At 40.6% G+C, this 23,417-nt stretch overlaps 1 protein-coding gene and 1 long non-coding RNA gene across 3 annotated transcripts in view; both read left to right on the top strand.

Moving 5' to 3' along the window:
- Positions 1–23,417, top strand: part of LOC144948359 (tenascin-R-like) — a 185,455-nt gene that overhangs the window by 139,325 nt on the left and 22,713 nt on the right. The window contains exons 10-12 of the mRNA XM_078877786.1: positions 21,438–21,548; positions 21,798–22,193; positions 22,731–22,916. Of these exons, the coding sequence (XP_078733912.1) occupies positions 21,438–21,548; positions 21,798–22,193; positions 22,731–22,916 (693 nt within the window). The remainder of the gene's footprint in view (positions 1–21,437; positions 21,549–21,797; positions 22,194–22,730; positions 22,917–23,417) is intronic.
- On the top strand, positions 17,437–21,437 carry LOC144948495 (uncharacterized). Of its 2 annotated transcripts, none has more exons than XR_013640168.1 (3): positions 17,437–17,471; positions 20,293–20,697; positions 21,171–21,436. It is a non-coding gene; the product is annotated as an uncharacterized LOC144948495 (long non-coding RNA). The 2 variants fall into 2 exon arrangements; XR_013640169.1 differs by lacking the exon at positions 17,437–17,471 and adding an exon at positions 17,962–18,035 and having other exon boundaries at positions 21,171–21,437.

Below are 23,417 nucleotides of genomic sequence, written 5' to 3'. Positions count from 1 at the left end.
GCTTCATTGTGCAATACAAGCCCACTGACAGTCCTGAAAAAGCATTGGAGAAAACTTTACCTGGTCATCTATCAACAGTTGATCTTACAGAATTGACTGAAAACACAGAATATACCATCAAATTGATTGGCTACAGAAAGAAAAAGCCATCTAAGCCACTGGTTGCTCAGGTTACGACAGGTACTTTTACACAATCTTTTACACTGAATTAAGCAAACATTGTATTGAATACACATTTTGTTTTCAAACATAATCAGGTTCCATTAGGAGATGCTCGCGTTTGTTTTCTAACCATTAATTTCCAATGTTTCTTTTCCAGAGTCCAAAATTGTACCAACTATTGTTCCCACACTATTTGTTGAAGGAACAGGGACACCAACAATTGTTGAAACACCATTATCTACCACACGCTTACCTCCAAAGGAGGTTTCAGTGACGTCAGTGTCTGGAGTTCCAACTGATTCTGCAGATGAACTTGTCATATCTGACATCACGTCTCGGAGCATGAAGGTGTCGTGGGTGGTAGATCCAACAGTCTTTGAGCGCTTTGTTGTGCAATACAAGCCTGCTGACAGTTCTGAGAAACCACTCGAAAAAACATTGCCTGGCAAAGTTTCTACGGTTGATCTTACAGACTTGAGCCATGACACTGAATATATAATTAAGCTCATTGGTTTCAGGCATGGAAAGCCTTCCAAGCCACTGGTGTCTCAAGTTAAAACAGGTACATACTCATATATTTTAATATATTTTCTTTATTACCTAAACAGTCTACACATTTTTAAAGTGTTTGTCTTATCCTTACAATTTATATCATTTACGTTGCAGAGCCTGAACCAAAATCAACTCCTTTACCCACGACAGTCATCGATGAGGCCATTACACCAACCGTTGTTGAGTTGCCTGGAACTACCACACACGAACCTCCAAAGGAGGTTTCTGTGACATCTGTGTCTGGGGTTCCAACTGATTCCGCCAATGAACTTGTCATATCTGACATCACGTCTGAGAGCATGAAGGTGTCGTGGGTGGTAGATCCAAAAGTCTTTGAGCGATTCATTGTGCAATGCAAGCACATTGAAAGCCCTGAGAAACCATTAGAAAAAACATTGCCCGGACACATTTCTACAGTTGATTTTACAGGCCTGATCGACGACACTGATTATATTATTAAGCTCATTGGTTACAGGCGAGGAAAGCCTTCTAAGCCACTGGTTGCTCAAGTTAAGACAGGTACATCTTCATATGTTTTAATCTTTTCTCAATGAACTAAACATTCCTCACATTTTCAAAGAGTATGTGGTATGCTTACAATTACTTTCATTTACTTTGCAGAGCCCAAACCAAAATCAACTCCGTTACCCACGGCAGTCATCGATGAGGCCATTACACCAACCGTTGTTGAGTTGCCTGGAACTACCACACACGAACCTTCAAAGGAGGTTTCTGTGACATCTGTGTCTGGGGTTCCAACTGATTCCGCTGATGAACTTTTGATATCTGACATCACTACTGATAGCATGAAGGTGTCGTGGGTGGTAGATCCAAAAGTCTTTGACCGCTTCATTGTGCAATACAAGCCCACTGACAGCCCTGAAAAAGCATTGGAGAAAACTTTACCTGGTCATCTATCAACAGTTGATCTTACAGAATTGACTGAAAATACAGAATACACAGTCAAATTGATTGGCTACAGAAAGAAAAAGCCCTCTAAGCCACTGGTTGCTCAGGTTACGACAGGTACATTTACACAATCTTTTACACTGAATTAAGAAAACATTGTATTGATTACACATTTTGCTTTCATACATAATCAGGTTCTACTAGAAGATGCTTGCGTTTGTTTTCTAACCATTCATTTCCAATGTTTCTTTTCCAGAGTCCAAAATTGTACCAACTATTGTTCCCACACTATTTGTTGAAGGAACAGGAACACCAACAATTGTTGAAACACCATTACCGACCACACGCGTTCCTCCAAAGGAGGTTTCAGTGACATCAGTGTCTGGAGTGCCAACTGATTCTGCAGATGAACTGGTCATATCTGACATCACGCCCGATAGCTTTAAAGTTTCATGGATAGTAGACCCTGAAGTCTTTGATAAGTTTATTTTGGAAGTTGAATCTCCAGACTCTACAATTATTCCTCTAAAGGAAACTGTTCCTGGAGATATTACATCCGTTGACCTCACAGATTTGAAAGAAAATACGGAATATGTTGTAAGGCTTATTGGCTCCAGAAAAGGAAAGTTGTCCAGGCCCCTGACAGCTAAAGTTACCACAGGTACTGTACTGTTATCTCTCAGTGGCTTGATTGGCTGAATGTGTTGTGCTCACGACGGGTTCTGTTCAATAGCACATTTGAAACTCAAGCTCCATTATTTTACTAATTAATTTCACCTCATTTACAGATTCTAAAATCATTTCAACTGTAACGCCTACAAGATTATATGACGAAACATCGAGCTTTCCACATGAAGTAGCTGGCACAACCACTCAAGTGCCTACAAAGGAGGTCTTGGTGACATCAGTGTCTGGAGTTCCAACTGATTCTGCCGATGAACTTGCCATTTCTGACATCACTACTGATAGCATGAAAGTGTCATGGGCGGTCGATCCAAAAGTCTTTGACCGCTTCATTGTGCAATACAAGCCCACTGACAGCCCTGAAAAAGCATTGGAGAAAACTTTACCTGGTCATCTATCAACAGTAGATCTTACAGAATTGACTGAAAATACGGAATACACAGTCAAATTGATTGGCTACAGAAAGAAAAAGCCCTCTAAGCCACTGGTTGCTCAGGTTACGACAGGTACATTTACACAATCTTTTACACTGAATTATGCAAACATTGTATTGATTACACATTTTCTTTTCATACATAATCAGGTTCTATTAGGAGACGCTCGTGTTTATTTTCTAACCATTTCCAATGTTTCTTTTCCAGAGTCCAAAATTGCATCAACTATTGTTCCCACACTATTTGTTGAAGGAACAGGAACACCAACAATTGTTGAAACACCATTACCGACCACACGCGTTCCTCCAAAGGAGGTTTCAGTGACGTCAGTGTCTGGAGTTCCAACTGATTCTGCAGATGAACTGGTCATATCTGACATCACGCCCGATAGCTTTAAAGTTTCATGGGTAGTAGACCCTGAAGTCTTTGATAAGTTTATTTTGGAAGTTGAATCTCCAGACTCTACAATTATTCCTCTAAAGGAAACTGTTCCTGGAGATATTACATCCGTTGACCTCACAGATTTGAAAGAAAATACGGAATATGTTGTCAGGCTTATTGGCTCCAGAAAAGGAAAGTTGTCCAGGCCCCTGACAGCTAAAGTTACCACAGGTACTGTACTGTTATCTCTCAGTGGCTTGATTGGCTGAATGTGTTGTGCTCACGACGGGTTCTGTTCAATAGCACATTTGAAACTCAAGCTCCATTATTTTACTAATTAATTTCACCTCATTTACAGATTCCAAAATCATTTCAACTGTAACGCCTACAAGATTATATGACGAAACATCGAGCTTTCCACATGAAGTAGCTGGCACAACCACTCAAGTGCCTACAAAGGAGGTCTTGGTGACATCAGTGTCTGGAGTTCCAACTGATTCTGCCGATGAACTTGCCATTTCTGACATCACTACTGATAGCATGAAAGTGTCATGGGTGGTCGATCCAAAAGTCTTTGACCGCTTCATTGTGCAATACAAGCCCACTGACAGCCCTGAAAAAGCATTGGAGAAAACTTTACCTGGTCATCTATCAACAGTAGATCTTACAGAATTGACTGAAAATACGGAATACACAGTCAAATTGATTGGCTACAGAAAGAAAAAGCCCTCTAAGCCACTGGTTGCTCAGGTTACGACAGGTACATTTACACAATCTTTTACACTGAATTATGCAAACATTGTACTGAAAACACATTTTTTTTCAAACATAATCAGGTTCTATTAGGAGACGCTCGCGTTTATTTTCTAACCATTTCCAATGTTTCTTTTCCAGAGTCCAAAATTGCATCAACTATTGTTCCCACACTATTTGTTGAAGGAACAGGAACACCAACACTTGTTGAAACACCATTACCGACCACACGCGTTCCTCCAAAGGAGGTTTTAGTGACATCAGTGTCTGGAGTTCCAACTGATTCTGCAGATGAACTGGTCATATCTGACATCAAGCCCGATAGCTTTAAAGTTTCATGGGTAGTAGACCCTGAAGTCTTTGATAAGTTTATTTTGGAAGTTGAATCTCCAGACTCTACAATTATTCCTCTAAAGGAAACTGTTCCTGGAGATATTACATCCGTTGACCTCACAGATTTGAAAGAAAATACGGAATATGTTGTAAGGCTTATTGGCTCCAGAAAAGGAAAGTTGTCCAGGCCCCTGACAGCTAAAGTTACCACAGGTACTGTACTGTTATCTCTCAGTGGCTTGATTGGCTGAATGTGTTGTGCTCACGACGGGTTCTGTTCAATAGCACATTTGAATCTCAAGCTCCATTATTTTACTAATTAATTTCACCTCATTTACAGATTCCAAAATCATTTCAACTGTAACGCCTACAAGATTATATGACGAAACATCGAGCTTTCCACATGAAGTAGCTGGCACAACCACTCAAGTGCCTACAAAGGAGGTCTTGGTGACATCAGTGTCTGGAGTTCCAACTGATTCTGCCGATGAACTTGCCATTTCTGACATCACTACTGATAGCATGAAAGTGTCATGGGTGGTCGATCCAAAAGTCTTTGACCGCTTCATTGTGCAATACAAGCCCACTGACAGCCCTGAAAAAGCATTGGAGAAAACTTTACCTGGTCATCTATCAACAGTAGATCTTACAGAATTGACTGAAAATACGGAATACACAGTCAAATTGATTGGCTACAGAAAGAAAAAGCCCTCTAAGCCACTGGTTGCTCAGGTTACGACAGGTACATTTACACAATCTTTTACACTGAATTATGCAAAAATTGTATTGAATACACATTTTGTTTTCAAACATAATCAGGTTCCATTAGGAGATGCTCGCGTTTGTTTTCTAACCATTAATTTCCAATGTTTCTTTTCCAGAGTCCAAAATTGTACCAACTATTGTTCCCACACTATTTGTTGAAGGAACAGGAACACCAACACTTGTTGAAACACCATTACCGACCACACGCTTACCTCCAAAGGAGGTTTCAGTGACGTCAGTGTCTGGAGTTCCAACTGATTCTGCAGATGAACTTGTCATATCTGACATCACGTCTCGGAGCATGAAGGTGTCGTGGGTGGTAGATCCAACAGTCTTTGAGCGCTTTGTTGTGCAATACAAGCCTGCTGACAGTTCTGAGAAACCACTCGAAAAAACATTGCCTGGCAAAGTTTCTACGGTTGATCTTACAGACTTGAGCCATGACACTGAATATATAATTAAGCTCATTGGTTTCAGGCATGGAAAGCCTTCCAAGCCACTGGTGTCTCAAGTTAAAACAGGTACATACTCATATATTTTAATATATTTTCTTTATTACCTAAACAGTCTACACATTTTTAAAGTGTTTGTCTTATCCTTACAATTTATATCATTTACGTTGCAGAGCCTGAACCAAAATCAACTCCTTTACCCACGACAGTCATCGATGAGGCCATTACACCAACCGTTGTTGAGTTGCCTGGAACTACCACACACGAACCTCCAAAGGAGGTTTCTGTGACATCTGTGTCTGGGGTTCCAACTGATTCCGCCAATGAACTTGTCATATCTGACATCACGTCTGAGAGCATGAAACTATCATGGGTGGTAGATCCAAAAGTCTTTGACCGCTTCATTGTGCAATACAAGCCCACTGACAGCCCTGAAAAAGCATTGGAGAAAACTTTACCTGGTCATCTATCAACAGTTGATCTTACAGAATTGACTGAAAATACAGAATACACAGTCAAATTGATTGGCTACAGAAAGAAAAAGCCCTCTAAGCCACTGGTTGCTCAGGTTACGACAGGTACATTTACACAATCTTTTACACTGAATTAAGAAAACATTGTATTGATTACACATTTTGCTTTCATACATAATCAGGTTCTACTAGAAGATGCTTGCGTTTGTTTTCTAACCATTCATTTCCAATGTTTCTTTTCCAGAGTCCAAAATTGTACCAACTATTGTTCCCACACTATTTGTTGAAGGAACAGGAACACCAACAATTGTTGAAACACCATTACCGACCACACGCGTTCCTCCAAAGGAGGTTTCAGTGACATCAGTGTATGGAGTGCCAACTGATTCTGCAGATGAACTGGTCATATCTGACATCACGCCCGATAGCTTTAAAGTTTCATGGGTAGTAGACCCTGAAGTCTTTGATAAGTTTATTTTGGAAGTTGAATCTCCAGACTCTACAATTATTCCTCTAAAGGAAACTGTTCCTGGAGATATTACATCCGTTGACCTCACAGATTTGAAAGAAAATACGGAATATGTTGTAAGGCTTATTGGCTCCAGGAAAGGAAAGTTGTCCAGGCCTCTGACAGCTAAAGTTACCACAGGTACTGTACTGTTATCTCTTAGTGGCTTGATTGGCTGAATGTGTTGTGCTCACGACGGGTTCTGTTCAATAGCACATATGAAACTCAAGCTCCATTTTTTTACTAATTAATTTCACCTCATTTACAGATTCCAAAATCATTTCAACTGTAACGCCTACAAAATTGTATGATGAAACATCGAGCTTGCCATATGAAGAAGGCGGCACAACCACTCAAGTGCCTACAAAGGAGGTCTTGGTGACATCAGTGTCTGGAGTTCCAACTGATTCTGCAGAAGAACTTGTCATTTCTGACATCACTACAGATAGCATGAAAGTGTCATGGGTGGTAGATCCAAAAGTCTTTGACCGCTTCATTGTGCAATGCAAGCACATTGACAGCCCTGAGAAACCATTAGAAAAAACATTGCCCGGACACATTTCTACAGTTGATTTTACAGGCCTGATCGATGACACTGAATATATTATTAAGCTCATTGGTTACAGGCGAGGAAAGCCTTCCAAGCCACTGGTTGCTCAAATTAAGACAGGTACATCTTCGTATTTTCAATAACTTTTCTTCATTACTTAAACATTCCACACGTTTTGAAAGAGTATGTGGTATGCTTACAATTACTCTCATTTACTTTTCAGAGCCCAAACCAAAATCAACTCCGTTACCCACGGAAGTCATCGATGAGGCCATTACACCAACCGTTGTTGAGTTGCCTGGAACTACCACACACGAACCTTCAAAGGAGGTTTCTGTGACATCTGTGTCTGGGGTTCCAACTGATTCCGCTGATGAACTTGTGATATCTGACATCACGTCTGAGAGCATGAAGGTGTCGTGGGTGGTAGATCCAAAAGTCTTTGACCGCTTCATTGTGCAATACAAGCCCACTGACAGTCCTGAAAAAGCATTGGAGAAAACTTTACCTGGTCATCTATCAACAGTTGATCTTACAGAATTGACTGAAAACACAGAATATACCATCAAATTGATTGGCTACAGAAAGAAAAAGCCATCTAAGCCACTGGTTGCTCAGGTTACGACAGGTACTTTTACACAATCTTTTACACTGAATTAAGCAAACATTGTATTGAATACACATTTTGTTTTCAAACATAATCAGGTTCCATTAGGAGATGCTCGCGTTTGTTTTCTAACCATTAATTTCCAATGTTTCTTTTCCAGAGTCCAAAATTGTACCAACTATTGTTCCCACACTATTTGTTGAAGGAACAGGGACACCAACAATTGTTGAAACACCATTATCTACCACACGCTTACCTCCAAAGGAGGTTTCAGTGACGTCAGTGTCTGGAGTTCCAACTGATTCTGCAGATGAACTTGTCATATCTGACATCACGTCTCGGAGCATGAAGGTGTCGTGGGTGGTAGATCCAACAGTCTTTGAGCGCTTTGTTGTGCAATACAAGCCTGCTGACAGTTCTGAGAAACCACTCGAAAAAACATTGCCTGGCAAAGTTTCTACGGTTGATCTTACAGACTTGAGCCATGACACTGAATATATAATTAAGCTCATTGGTTTCAGGCATGGAAAGCCTTCCAAGCCACTGGTGTCTCAAGTTAAAACAGGTACATATTCATATATCTTAATATATTTTCTTTATTACCTAAACAGTCTACACATTTTTAAAGTGTTTGTCTTATCCTTACAATTTATATCATTTACGTTGCAGAGCCTGAACCAAAATCAACTCCTTTACCCACGACAGTCATCGATGAGGCCATTACACCAACCGTTGTTGAGTTGCCTGGAACTACCACACACGAACCTCCAAAGGAGGTTTCTGTGACATCTGTGTCTGGGGTTCCAACTGATTCCGCCAATGAACTTGTCATATCTGACATCACGTCTGAGAGCATGAAGGTGTCGTGGGTGGTAGATCCAAAAGTCTTTGAGCGATTCATTGTGCAATGCAAGCACATTGACAGCCCTGAGAAACCATTAGAAAAAACATTGCCCGGACACATTTCTACAGTTGATTTTACAGGCCTGATCGACGACACTGATTATATTATTAAGCTCATTGGTTACAGGCGAGGAAAGCCTTCTAAGCCACTGGTTGCTCAAGTTAAGACAGGTACATCTTCATATGTTTTAATCTTTTCTCAATGAACTAAACATTCCTCACATTTTGAAAGAGTATGTGGTATGCTTACAATTACTTTCATTTACTTTGCAGAGCCCAAACCAAAATCAACTCCGTTACCCACGGCAGTCATCGATGAGGCCATTACACCAACCGTTGTTGAGTTGCCTGGAACTACCACACACCAACCTTCAAAGGAGGTTTCTGTGACATCTGTGTCTGGGGTTCCAACTGATTCCGCTGATGAACTTTTGATATCTGACATCACTACTGATAGCATGAAACTATCATGGGTGGTAGATCCAAAAGTCTTTGACCGCTTCATTGTGCAATACAAGCCCACTGACAGCCCTGAAAAAGCATTGGAGAAAACTTTACCTGGTCATCTATCAACAGTTGATCTTACAGAATTGACTGAAAATACAGAATACACAGTCAAATTGATTGGCTACAGAAAGAAAAAGCCCTCTAAGCCACTGGTTGCTCAGGTTACGACAGGTACATTTACACAATCTTTTACACTGAATTAAGCAAACATTGTATTGATTACAGATTTTCTTTTTATACATAATCAAGTTCTAATAGGAGATGCTCGCGTTGGTTTTCTAACCATTAATTTCCAATGTTTCTTTTCCAGAGTCCAAAATTGCATCAACTATTGTTCCCACACTATTTGTTGAAGGAACAGGAACACCAAAAATTGTTGAAACACCATTACCGACCACACGCGTTCCTCCAAAGGAGGTTTCAGTTACATCAGTATCAGGAGTTCCAACTGATTCTGCAGATGAACTGGTCATTTCTGACATCACGCCCGATAGCTTTAAAGTTTCATGGATAGTAGACCCTGAAATCTTTGATGAGTTTATTTTGGAAGTTGAATCTCCAGACTCTACAATTATTCCTCTAAAGGAAACTGTTCCTGGAGATATTACATCCGTTGACCTCACAGATTTGAAAGAAAATACGGAATATGTTGTAAGGCTTATTGGCTCCAGAAAAGGAAAGTTGTCCAGGCCCCTGACAGCTAAAGTTACCACAGGTACTGTACTGTTATCTCTCAGTGGCTTGATTGGCTGAATGGGTTGTGCTCATGATGGGTTCTGTTCAATAGCACATTTGAAACTCAAGCTCCACTTTTTTTACTAATTAATTTCACCTCATTTACAGATTCCAAAATCATTTCAACTGTAACGCCTACAAAATTGTATGATGAAACATCGAGCTTGCCATATGAAGAAGGCGGCACAACCACTCAAGTGCCTACAAAGGAGGTCTTGGTGACATCAGTGTCTGGAGTTCCAACTGATTCTGCAGAAGAACTTGTCATTTCTGACATCACTACAGATAGCATGAAAGTGTCATGGGTGGTAGATCCAAAAGTCTTTGACCGCTTCATTGTGCAATGCAAGCACATTGACAGCCCTGAGAAACCATTAGAAAAAACATTGCCCGGACACATTTCTACAGTTGATTTTACAGGCCTGATCGATGACACTGAATATATTATTAAGCTCATTGGTTACAGGCGAGGAAAGCCTTCCAAGCCACTGGTTGCTCAAATTAAGACAGGTACATCTTCGTATTTTCAATAACTTTTCTTCATTACTTAAACATTCCACACGTTTTGAAAGTATGTGGTATGCTTACAATTACTCTCATTTACTTTTCAGAGCCCAAACCAAAATCAACTCAGTTACCCACGGCAGTCATCGATGAGGCCATTACACCAACCGTTGTTGAGTTGCCTGGAACTACCACACACGAACCTTCAAAGGAGGTTTCTGTGACATCTGTGTCTGGGGTTCCAACTGATTCCGCTGATGAACTTGTGATATCTGACATCACGTCTGAGAGCATGAAGGTGTCGTGGGTGGTAGATCCAAAAATCTTTGAGCGATTCATTGTGCAATGCAAGCCTGTTGACAGCCCTGAGAAACCATTAGAAAAAACATTGCCTGGACACATTTCTACAGTTGATTTTACAGGCCTGATCGACGACACTGAATATATTATAAAGCTCATTGGTTATAAGCGAGGAAAGCCTTCCAAGCCACTGGTTGCTCAAGTTAAGACAGGTACATCGTCATATGCTTTAATATTTTCTTAATGAACTAAACATTCCTCACGTTTTGAAAGAGTATGTGGTATGCTTACAATTACTTTCATTTACTTTCCAGAGCCCAAAGCAAAATCAACTCCTTTACCCACGGCAGTCATCGATGAGGCCATTACACCAACCGTTGTTGAGTTGCCTGGAACTACCACACACGAACCTCCAAAGGAGGTTTCTGTGACATCTGTGTCTGGGGTTCCAACTGATTCCGCTGATGAACTTGTGATATCTGACATCACTACTGATAGCATGAAACTATCATGGGTGGTAGATCCAAAAGTCTTTGACCGCTTCATTGTGCAATACAAGCCCACTGACAGCCCTGAAAAAGCATTGGAGAAAACTTTACCTGGTCATCTATCAACAGTTGATCTTACAGAATTGACTGAAAACACAGAATATACCATCAAATTGATTGGCTACAGAAAGAAAAAGCCATCTAAGCCACTGGTTGCTCAGGTTATGACAGGTACTTTTACACAATCTTTTACACTGAATTAAGCAAACATTGTATTGAATACACATTTTGTTTTCAAACATAATCAGGTTCCATTAGGAGATGCTCGCGTTTGTTTTCTAACCATTAATTTCCAATGTTTCTTTTCCAGAGTCCAAAATTGTACCAACTATTGTTCCCACACTATTTGGTGAAGGAACAGGGACACCAACAATTGTTGAAACACCATTATCTACCACACGCTTACCTCCAAAGGAGGTTTCAGTGACGTCAGTGTCTGGAGTTCCAACTGATTCTGCAGATGAACTTGTCATATCTGACATCACATCTCGGAGCATGAAGGTGTCGTGGGTGGTAGATCCAACAGTCTTTGAGCGCTTTGTTGTGCAATACAAGCCTGCTGACAGTTCTGAGAAACCACTCGAAAAAACATTGCCTGGCAAAGTTTCTACGGTTGATCTTACAGACTTGAGCCATGACACTGAATATATAATTAAGCTCATTGGTTTCAGGCATGGAAAGCCTTCCAAGCCACTGGTGTCTCAAGTTAAAACAGGTACATATTCATATATTTTAATATATTTTCTTTATTACCTAAACAGTCTACACATTTTTAAAGTGTTTGTCTTATCCTTACAATTTATATCATTTACGTTGCAGAGCCTGAACCAAAATCAACTCCTTTACCCACGACAGTCATCGATGAGGCCATTACACCAACCGTTGTTGAGTTGCCTGGAACTACCACACACGAACCTCCAAAGGAGGTTTCTGTGACATCTGTGTCTGGGGTTCCAACTGATTCCGCCAATGAACTTGTCATATCTGACATCACGTCTGAGAGCATGAAGGTGTCGTGGGTGGTAGATCCAAAAATATTTGAGCGATTCATTGTGCAATGCAAGCCTGTTGACAGCCCTGAGAAACCATTAGAAAAAACATTGCCTGGACACATTTCTACAGTTGATTTTACAGGCCTGATCGACGACACTGAATATATTATAAAGCTCATTGGTTATAGGCGAGGAAAGCCTTCCAAGCCACTGGTTGCTCAAGTTAAGACAGGTACATCGTCATATGCTTTAATATTTTCTTAATGAACTAAACATTCCTCACGTTTTGAAAGAGTATGTGGTATGCTTACAATTACTTTCATTTACTTTCCAGAGCCCAAACCAAAATCAACTCCTTTACCCACGGCAGTCATCGATGAGGCCATTACACCAACCGTTGTTGAGTTGCCTGGAACTACCACACACGAACCTCCAAAGGAGGTTTCTGTGACATCTGTGTCTGGGGTTCCAACTGATTCCGCTGATGAACTTGTGATATCTGACATCACTACTGATAGCATGAAACTATCATGGGTGGTAGATCCAAAAGTCTTTGACCGCTTCATTGTGCAATACAAGCCCACTGACAGCCCTGAAAAAGCATTGGAGAAAACTTTACCTGGTCATCTATCAACAGTTGATCTTACAGAATTGACTGAAAACACAGAATATACCATCAAATTGATTGGCTACAGAAAGAAAAAGCCATCTAAGCCACTGGTTGCTCAGGTTATGACAGGTACTTTTACACAATCTTTTACACTGAATTAAGCAAACATTGTATTGAATACACATTTTGTTTTCAAACATAATCAGGTTCCATTAGGAGATGCTCGCGTTTGTTTTCTAACCATTAATTTCCAATGTTTCTTTTCCAGAGTCCAAAATTGTACCAACTATTGTTCCCACACTATTTGTTGAAGGAACAGGGACACCAACAATTGTTGAAACACCATTATCTACCACACGCTTACCTCCAAAGGAGGTTTCAGTGACGTCAGTGTCTGGAGTTCCAACTGATTCTGCAGATGAACTTGTCATATCTGACATCACGTCTCGGAGCATGAAGGTGTCGTGGGTGGTAGATCCAACAGTCTTTGAGCGCTTTGTTGTGCAATACAAGCCTGCTGACAGTTCTGAAAAACCACTCGAAAAAACATTGCCTGGCAAAGTTTCTACAGTTGATCTTACAGACTTGAGCGATGATACTGAATATATAATTAAGCTCATTGGTTTCAGGCATGGAAAGCCTTCCAAGCCACTGGTGTCTCAAGTTAAAACAGGTACATATTCATATATTTTAATATATTTTCTTTATTACCTAAACAGTCTACACATTTTTAAAGTGTTTGTCTTATCCTTACAATTTATATCATTTACGTTGCAGAGCCTGAACCAAAATCAACTCCTTTACCCACGACAGTCATCGATGAGGCCATTACACCAACCGTTGTTGAGTTGCCTGGAACTACCACACACGAACCTCCAAAGGAGGTTTCTGTGACATCTGTGTCTGGGGTTCCAACTGATTCCGCCAATGAACTTGTCATATCTGACATCACGTCTGAGAGCATGAAGGTGTCGTGGGTGGTAGATCCAAAAGTCTTTGAGCGATTCATTGTGCAATGCAAGCCTGTTGACAGCCCTGAGAAACCATTAGAAAAAACATTGCCTGGACACATTTCTACAGTTGATTTTACAGGCCTGATCGACGACACTGAATATATTATAAAGCTCATTGGTTATAGGCGAGGAAAGCCTTCCAAGCCACTGGTTGCTCAAGTTAAGACAGGTACATCGTCATATGCTTTAATATTTTCTTAATGAACTAAACATTCCTCACGTTTTGAAAGAGTATGTGGTATGCTTACAATTACTTTCATTTACTTTCCAGAGCCCAAACCAAAATCAACTCCTTTACCCACGGCAGTCATCGATGAGGCCATTACACCAACCGTTGTTGAGTTGCCTGGAACTACCACACACGAACCTCCAAAGGAGGTTTCTGTGACATCTGTGTCTGGGGTTCCAACTGATTCCGCTGATGAACTTGTGATATCTGACATCACTACTGATAGCATGAAACTATCATGGGTGGTAGATCCAAAAGTCTTTGACCGCTTCATTGTGCAATACAAGCCCACTGACAGCCCTGAAAAAGCATTGGAGAAAACTTTACCTGGTCATCTATCAACAGTTGATCTTACAGAATTGACTGAAAACACAGAATATACCATCAAATTGATTGGCTACAGAAAGAAAAAGCCATCTAAGCCACTGGTTGCTCAGGTTACGACAGGTACTTTTACACAATCTTTTACACTGAATTAAGCAAACATTGTATTGAATACACATTTTGTTTTCAAACATAATCAGGTTCCATTAGGAGATGCTCACGTTTGTTTTCTAACCATTAATTTCCAATGTTTCTTTTCCAGAGTCCAAAATTGTACCAACTATTGTTCCCACACTATTTGTTGAAGGAACAGGGACACCAACAATTGTTGAAACACCATTATCTACCACACGCTTACCTCCAAAGGAGGTTTCAGTGACGTCAGTGTCTGGAGTTCCAACTGATTCTGCAGATGAACTTGTCATATCTGACATCACGTCTCGGAGCATGAAGGTGTCGTGGGTGGTAGATCCAACAGTCTTTGAGCGCTTTGTTGTGCAATACAAGCCTGCTGACAGTTCTGAAAAACCACTCGAAAAAACATTGCCTGGCAAAGTTTCTACAGTTGATCTTACAGACTTGAGCGATGATACTGAATATATAATTAAGCTCATTGGTTTCAGGCATGGAAAGCCTTCCAAGCCACTGGTGTCTCAAGTTAAAACAGGTACATATTCATATATTTTAATATATTTTCTTTATTACCTAAACAGTCTACACATTTTTAAAGTGTTTGTCTTATCCTTACAATTTATATCATTTACGTTGCAGAGCCTGAACCAAAATCAACTCCTTTACCCACGACAGTCATCGATGAGGCCATTACACCAACCGTTGTTGAGTTGCCTGGAACTACCACACACGAACCTCCAAAGGAGGTTTCTGTGACATCTGTGTCTGGGGTTCCAACTGATTCCGCCAATGAACTTGTCATATCTGACATCACGTCTGAGAGCATGAAGGTGTCGTGGGTGGTAGATCCAAAAGTCTTTGAGCGATTCATTGTGCAATGCAAGCCTGTTGACAGCCCTGAGAAACCATTAGAAAAAACATTGCCTGGACACATTTCTACAGTTGATTTTACAGGCCTGATCGACGACACTGAATATATTATAAAGCTCATTGGTTATAGGCGAGGAAAGCCTTCCAAGCCACTGGTTGCTCAAGTTAAGACAGGTACATCGTCATATGCTTTAATATTTTCTTAATGAACTAAACATTCCTCACGTTTTGAAAGAGTATGTGGTATGCTTACAATTACTTTCATTTACTTTCCAGAGCCCAAACCAAAATCAACTCCTTTACCCACGGCAGTCATCGATGAGGCCATTACACCAACCGTTGTTGAGTTGCCTGGAACTACCACACACGAACCTCCAAAGGAGGTTTCTGTGACATCTGTGTCTGGGGTTCCAACTGATTCCGCTGATGAACTTGTGATATCTGACATCACTACTGATAGCATGAAACTATCATGGGTGGTAGATCCAAAAGTCTTTGACCGCTTCATTGTGCAATACAAGCCCACTGACAGCCCTGAAAAAGCATTGGAGAAAACTTTACCTGGTCATCTATCAACAGTTGATCTTACAGAATTGACTGAAAACACAGAATATACCATCAAATTGATTGGCTACAGAAAGAAAAAGCCATCTAAGCCACTGGTTGCTCAGGTTACGACAGGTACTTTTACACAATCTTTTACACTGAATTAAGCAAACATTGTATTGAATACACATTTTGTTTTCAAACATAATCAGGTTCCATTAGGAGATGCTCGCGTTTGTTTTCTAACCATTAATTTCCAATGTTTCTTTTCCAGAGTCCAAAATTGTACCAATTATTGTTCCCACACTATTTGTTGAAGGAACAGGGACACCAACAATTGTTGAAACACCATTATCTACCACACGCTTACCTCCAAAGGAGGTTTCAGTGACGTCAGTGTCTGGAGTTCCAACTGATTCTGCAGATGAACTTGTCATATCTGACATCACGTCTCGGAGCATGAAGGTGTCGTGGGTGGTAGATCCAACAGTCTTTGAGCGCTTTGTTGTGCAATACAAGCCTGCTGACAGTTCTGAGAAACCACTCGAAAAAACATTGCCTGGCAAAGTTTCTACGGTTGATCTTACAGACTTGAGCCATGACACTGAATATATAATTAAGCTCATTGGTTTCAGACATGGAAAGCCTTCCAAGCCACTGGTGTCTCAAGTTAAAACAGGTACATATTCATATATTTTAATATATTTTCTTTATTACCTAAACAGTCTACACATTTTTAAAGTGTTTGTCTTATCCTTACAATTTATATCATTTACGTTGCAGAGCCTGAACCAAAATCAACTCCTTTACCCACGACAGTCATCGATGAGGCCATTACACCAACCGTTGTTGAGTTGCCTGGAACTACCACACACGAACCTCCAAAGGAGGTTTCTGTGACATCTGTGTCTGGGGTTCCAACTGATTCCGCCAATGAACTTGTCATATCTGACATCACGTCTGAGAGCATGAAGGTGTCGTGGGTGGTAGATCCAAAAGTCTTTGAGCGATTCATTGTGCAATGCAAGCCTGTTGACAGCCCTGAGAAACCATTAGAAAAAACATTGCCTGGATACATTTCTACAGTTGATTTTACAGGCCTGATCGACGACACTGAATATATTATAAAGCTCATTGGTTATAGGCGAGGAAAGCCTTCCAAGCCACTGGTTGCTCAAGTTAAGACAGGTACATCGTCATATGCTTTAATATTTTCTTAATGAACTAAACATTCCTCACGTTTTGAAAGAGTATGTGGTATGCTTACAATTACTTTCATTTACTTTGCAGAGCCCAAACCAAAATCAACTCCTTTACCCACGGCAGTCATCGATGAGGTCATTACACCAACCATTGTTGAGTTGCCTGGAACTACCACACACGAACCTCCAAAGGAGGTTTCTGTGACATCTGTGTCTGGGGTTCCAAGTGATTCTGCCCATGAACTTGTGATATCTGACATCACGTCTGAGAGCATGAAGGTGTCGTGGGTGGTAGATCCTAATGTCTTTGAGCGCTTTGTTGTGCAATACAAGCCTGCTGACAGTTCTGAGAAACCACTCGAAAAAACATTACCTGGCAAAGTTTCTACAGTTGATCTTACAGACTTGAGCGATGATACTGAATATATCATTAAGCTCATTGGTTTCAGACGAGGAAAGCCCTCCAAGCCACTGGTGGCTCAAGTTAAAACAGGTACATCTTCGTATATTTAAACCTTGTTATCATTACGTGAACATTCCACATTTTTCAATAGAACATTCAAAATTTGCAATGTTTCCTTGCAGAGCCATCCATTGTTGATTCGCCTAGGTCTGCCTGTGAAGAATTATACGTAATTTTACATTTTTATAGTCTTTAACACTGAATGTAACACACATTTTCCTCATTTCACTTAATTAATCTTTCATGTGTTGCTTTTTTCACTTACATTTTTTTGTAAAAATTCACTTTTTTTATTTCATAAAAATTATCTTCCTTTACAACATTCTTCTCGGCCTGAGTCACCATTCTGTCTTTTAATTCTTGTCAATACCACCGATACATTAATCGTAAAACGTGTCATATTTGTGTCAAAACACATTGTAGATGTCTGGTGCTTGAACAGTTTTTGTTGTAGTGTTGCACTTCACCCTTTCAGATTGTCTTCATACATTAGCTACCACTTTCAAAGTGTCCATTGCCTATACCAGGGGTCGGCAACCTACGGCTCCGGAGCCGCATGCGGCTCTTTACGGGCTGCTTCTTGACGATATGTACGTATGTACAGTATGTACTCAGATGCATTGCGGCTCTTGAAATACTGAATTTTGTACCGAATTGGAAAGAAATGGCTCTTCTTGTTATTTTGGTTGCCGACCCCTGGCCTATACTGTACAGTAATCCCTTAACGATTGCGAGGGGCCGGGGGGTGGGGAGGGGGGTTTGCGTTATTTTTCCGACGGCTTGAATGTAATAATAATGATGTATATTCTTGGTTCTTTCGGTAAAGTCACGTAGAAGGGAAATAAGAAAATAAAAATATATAAACACTAATTATTTTATTATTTCCCTTCTACGTGACTCTACCGAAAGAACCAAGAATATGAATCCCTGCAGTCACGATAAAAAATAATGATGTACCCTTACTTGTAAGGGATCTTCCACTGATGTCTCAAGGCATCAGTGGAAGGTTATATTTTAAAGATTCCCGTCCCTTGTCCTTCACCACCGGACAAGAAGCAGTGAGGCGTGGGAGCGGCGCGAGTAGTCTCCGTCGCGGCTGGACGCTCTCCCTCGCAGTTGGCCCTTAGTCTGGCGCAGAGGTCGCAAACGGGTTTTGATTCCTTACCCGTACCCGGCCGCACCAGGGTCGCAAATGGGTACCCGTAGGCCGGGTACGGGTACCCATTCCCTACCCGTACCCTACCCTACCCGAAATGAGTGACAAACGGTTACTCACCAGTGACTCACGGCCTACCCGTACCCGTACCCGGCCGCACCAGGGTCGCAAACGGATACCCGTACCCGGCCGGGTGCGGGTACTCGTTCCCTACCCGTACCCTACCCGAAATGAGTGACAAACGGTGACTCACCAGTGACTCACGGCCTACCCGTACCCGGCCGCACCAGGGTCGCAAACGGGTACCCGTACCTGGCCGGGTACGGGTAGCTGGGTATCGGGTAGGGTACGGGTATCGGGTACCCGGTTGCGACCTCTGGTCTGGCGCACCGTTTATCACACGAGTGGGCCTTTCCTTTGCAATGTTGTGGAATGTTTGTACCGTGTAATATTCGTTTATTTAAGTATCAATGCGCTATCGAATTCGAGAATGAACAACAGCAATTCCTCATGGGCTTTAGTAGCTCTTCTCAGTTTGAAATATCTAAAATTTCTTAAGACATTCCTGGAATGAAAAATACCTTGAAAAATACATCATACATATTGTTACATAAATCCTTTTAAAGGGTCTAATTTTTTTCTATAGATTTGCATTCCTTTAGCAATTTAGGGACTGCTAAAACATTGACAGAGACTCCTGGTGAGTCTGCTGATGAACTTGTCATATTTGACATCACATGCGCTAGCATGACAAACCTACAGCGGTAGATCCAATAGTCTTTTACAGATTTATTGTGCAATACAAACCCACGAACAGTCCTGAGAAACCATTTAAAATTGCCTTACCTGGTCACGTGTCAACATGATATCCTGTACCTGACAGAAAGTACTAAATATAGATGAATGTTGAATACCTACAGGAAAAGAAATCCCTCAAAGCCACTGGTGGCAGAAGTTGAAGTTGGTTATTTTATAGGTTGTCATCCTGAAATTATAGTATATTTTAACACAACTTATGAAAGCTGCTTGAAATTCTTTATACATATAAACCAATAATTATTTGTACGGTGATGGTAAAAGTTTCACCACCCCCCCCCCCCCTCAATATTACAGACTCCAAAGCTATGTTAGTTGATAGGACAGACATGCTAATCTTCAGGAAGTACTACACATGTATCACCTCCACAGGATTGTTCAATAATCTCAGTGTCTGAGATTCCAACTGATACTGTCAACAAACTTGACATGTGATATCACGTCTGATAGCATGACGGTAGCATGGGTGGGTAATCAAAGAATGTATTTGTGCAATACAAGCCCACTGACAGTCCTCAAAAAACACTTTCAACAATTAATCTAATATCTTCAACCAAACTTTACTTTCTGTCTACAATGGTGTAACTCAACATAAATATCCCACTCACCCCATTTCCTCGTATTTTGTCAAAATCCCTATAAAAATTTATATTGGTAATGAAATGTGGTTTTCACTTCATAAATGTATCAACTATCTTACCATTGTGAACTCAAAAGAGTAACACGTTTAGATTGACATGGTAATATACTGCAAAAAATTATATAATCTACTTACAGGAGTTGCATATGTATTTTTGATATATATTTAACAGCTGCTGTTTAGTTGTGTATTTTAGAGAATGTCTCATCATCAAGTAAAAACTTTTTTTTCTTTTCCAGAAATTAAACTTTTAACACCTCCAGAACCCGCAGGTGTAGTTGAAGGATCACAACCAATAACTACTTTTGAAGACCTTGAAATTACCACGAAGTTCCCCGACAAAACGATTTCAGTGACATCTGTTTCTGGGGTGCCAATCGATTCTGCCAATGAACTTATTATATCTCACATCACAGCCAATAGCATTAGGATTTCGTGGGTAGTAGATACGAAAGTGTTTGACCGCTTCATTGTGCGCTGCAAGCCAACAGGCAGTATTGAAAAGCCATTTGAAAGAAATTTGGCTGGGCACGTTTCCGTCTTAGATATATTCGATTTAACAGAAAACACTGAGTATACTATTATTCTTCTTGGTGCAAGGCGTGGATTGTTTTCCAAGCCTCTGGTGGCGAAAGTAACAACAGGTATTTAATTTGATACAATTATTACGATGAGCGCGAATACATTTCCATATTTTAGTCACCTCGAGTTGGTCGTCATGTTGAGCTGAAGTCCAAATTCTCCAGGCCGATTTTTTTGCTTCTCAGGCTGGCCTGAATTCCCCGCATCAGAATTTCAAACAACATTGTCGGCAGTAAAAACATTTAATTGAGCATTTAATTTCATCAGCAGTGCAATCTTGACCTATTTTTGGGAGAGACCTGCCCAACTCACATGATGAATTGAGTAACTCAGTAAATCAGGAAAAGACCGCTTTTCTTTTAAGCAGTCTGAGTTGTCCTTAAAATAAAAAATAATAATATATAATTTACATTCTCTTTTGACTCAAATTCCGGCCAAATCAAGTGTATTTGAGACGATTCGAGGTGGTTGTCCGTGAAAACAAGGTCTAATTGTATAACAGTTTACATGCTAACTAAATCTATTGCTTTTACAGAGACCAAAGTGAAGTCCACTGCAGATACTTCAACGTACCATGCAGTACCCACGACTGAAGTTCCACGGCATGTCCAGCAGATAACAGTGACTGCCTCTCCTGGCGTTCCATTTCAATCTGCCAATGAACTCACAATATCTGAGATAAGCGACGATAGCATTGTCGTTTCATGGAAATCAGATCCAACCTTGTTCGATAAATTCATCATCCGATACAGACCTACCTGCAGCTCAAAAAAACCTTTGGACCGCATTGTGTCCAGCCATGACTCCATGGTTAAAATTAAAGGACTTCTTGAAAGCACGGTTTACGAAATATCCATCCTTGGCATAAAACGAGGGAGATTCTCCAAACCTGTTTCAGCAAAGATTATCACAGGTATTCTTCCATGTTATAATATTGTTAAACTTGTCCACAACGATTATCTACATTCTTACCAACGATAAACCCCTAATTCTGACTTGTATCGATACATTTTTATCACTAATGTGAAATTGCAGGAAATGGATTATGCATTTAATAAGCATGTCTGTTTTCTTTCACAGTGTTTAAGAAGATTATTTGTTACTGTTGAATGCTTGTTTATGTCCTCCTAGCAAGAGTAACATTCTTCTTCTTTTCTAACAGCAATGTCAAAGGATAAAGGCATGAAGCTTGCCACAACAGCGATACCCACTGAAACCGATGTCCCTGTGCATACCACATCATTCCCTGATACGGAAGTTGTATCTGTGTTTGCAATATCCGGAGTTCCACTCGACTCTGCAAACCAACTGTATATTTCTGAGATAAAGCCACACAGCATCAGAGTTTCGTGGGTGGTGGACGAATATGTGTTTGACAAATTTGTCGTGAAATACAAGCCCACGGATAGTGCTGATAGACCTTTGGAACAGATTGTACCCGGCAACGTTAAAACCATTGTGCTTAAACATCTGAAGGGGAGCACAGAGTATGAAGTTACAATAGTTGCAAAGAAAAGAAGGAAATATTCCAAACCATTGACTGCAAGGGTGATGTCAGGTACACATCAAGAATGTCTGTGCATTACAAAAAGTTTTTAATGCGTATTTCGTTTAGCAAATGGAAAGTGGGAGAACATCTAAATCTATTGTCTGAAAGCAGTAGAGTAAAATTAATTACTTGCTTGTTTGCCCGTCCAAGGACGGGTGTATATTGAAGTAAATGTGAAATATTCAATAGAAAAATGATTCAGCTCATGATTATTAATGAGGGACGGGGGGTTGCCTCATGTGGAGTGACGTCACGCGCGGGACACACAGCCTTTTGGCTCGTTATGTTAGTCGCTACGTTTATTTCTTTATTAGCTTTACTTTCCATAAAGAAAGGTCAAAATGAAAGCTAATTTGCGTAAACAAATGTTCGTTTCCCGCTCCACCTTCTTCACGCGGAGTGACGTCACCCGTTCATCATAATTAATGGGTGACGTCACGCGCGATACACACAGACATTCTTGGATAAATCTAGAAGTCAATTGCCTGCCTGTCAAGCAAGATACGCCCTTACAAAGTTCACGCGTGCGGTTCATTTTGCCCCCAGGTATTGACGGGGCAAAGAATCTGCAGGTGGTGTCAGTGACCGACTCGACGATGGACATCGAGTGGGAGAACACCCAGTCTCCCATCGACCACTACACGGTGCATTACAGCACCTCGTCGGGAGACCCACCAGGCGACATCAAGGTGTACAAGAGCCCACAGCCTACCACCAAAACAACAATCACTGGTGAGTTGTCCACTGAAATAGCAGTAACTGTTATTGTCTGAAGCTTGTGTTGCCTCCGAAACGTCGTGATTTTTATTTATATTTTACTTTTATTTTTTTCAACCTACGTGACTTTTACCGAAACAACCTAAGGATATGAATAAGAATATGTTATTGTCTGTTCAACGGTAATCCCCTTTGAAGCATGGTGACCTGTATAGGCTTGCATTTAAACAATGTGTGTGCTACTCTTTGGTTCTTTCGGTAAAGTTACGTAGGTGAAAATAAAAATAAGAATAAAAAATAGAAGTAACTAAATTAAATCACGACGTTTCGGAAGCAATACAAGCTTCCGTCATCAGGTGGGACAACCACAGCAAGAAACAAAATTAATGTGTGTGTTACTCTTTGGTTCTTTCGGTAAAGTCACGTAGGTATAAAAATAAAATAAATCTTCTTGGTTCTTTCGGTAAGTCACGTAGAAGGGAAATAATAAAGTAATAAAAATAAAACAAAATAAAA

This window comes from Lampetra fluviatilis, chromosome 49 (assembly GCF_964198595.1).
Source record: "Lampetra fluviatilis chromosome 49, kcLamFluv1.1, whole genome shotgun sequence".
NCBI lineage: Eukaryota > Metazoa > Chordata > Hyperoartia > Petromyzontiformes > Petromyzontidae > Lampetra > Lampetra fluviatilis.
This window is presented reverse-complemented; position numbering and strand designations above follow the sequence as displayed.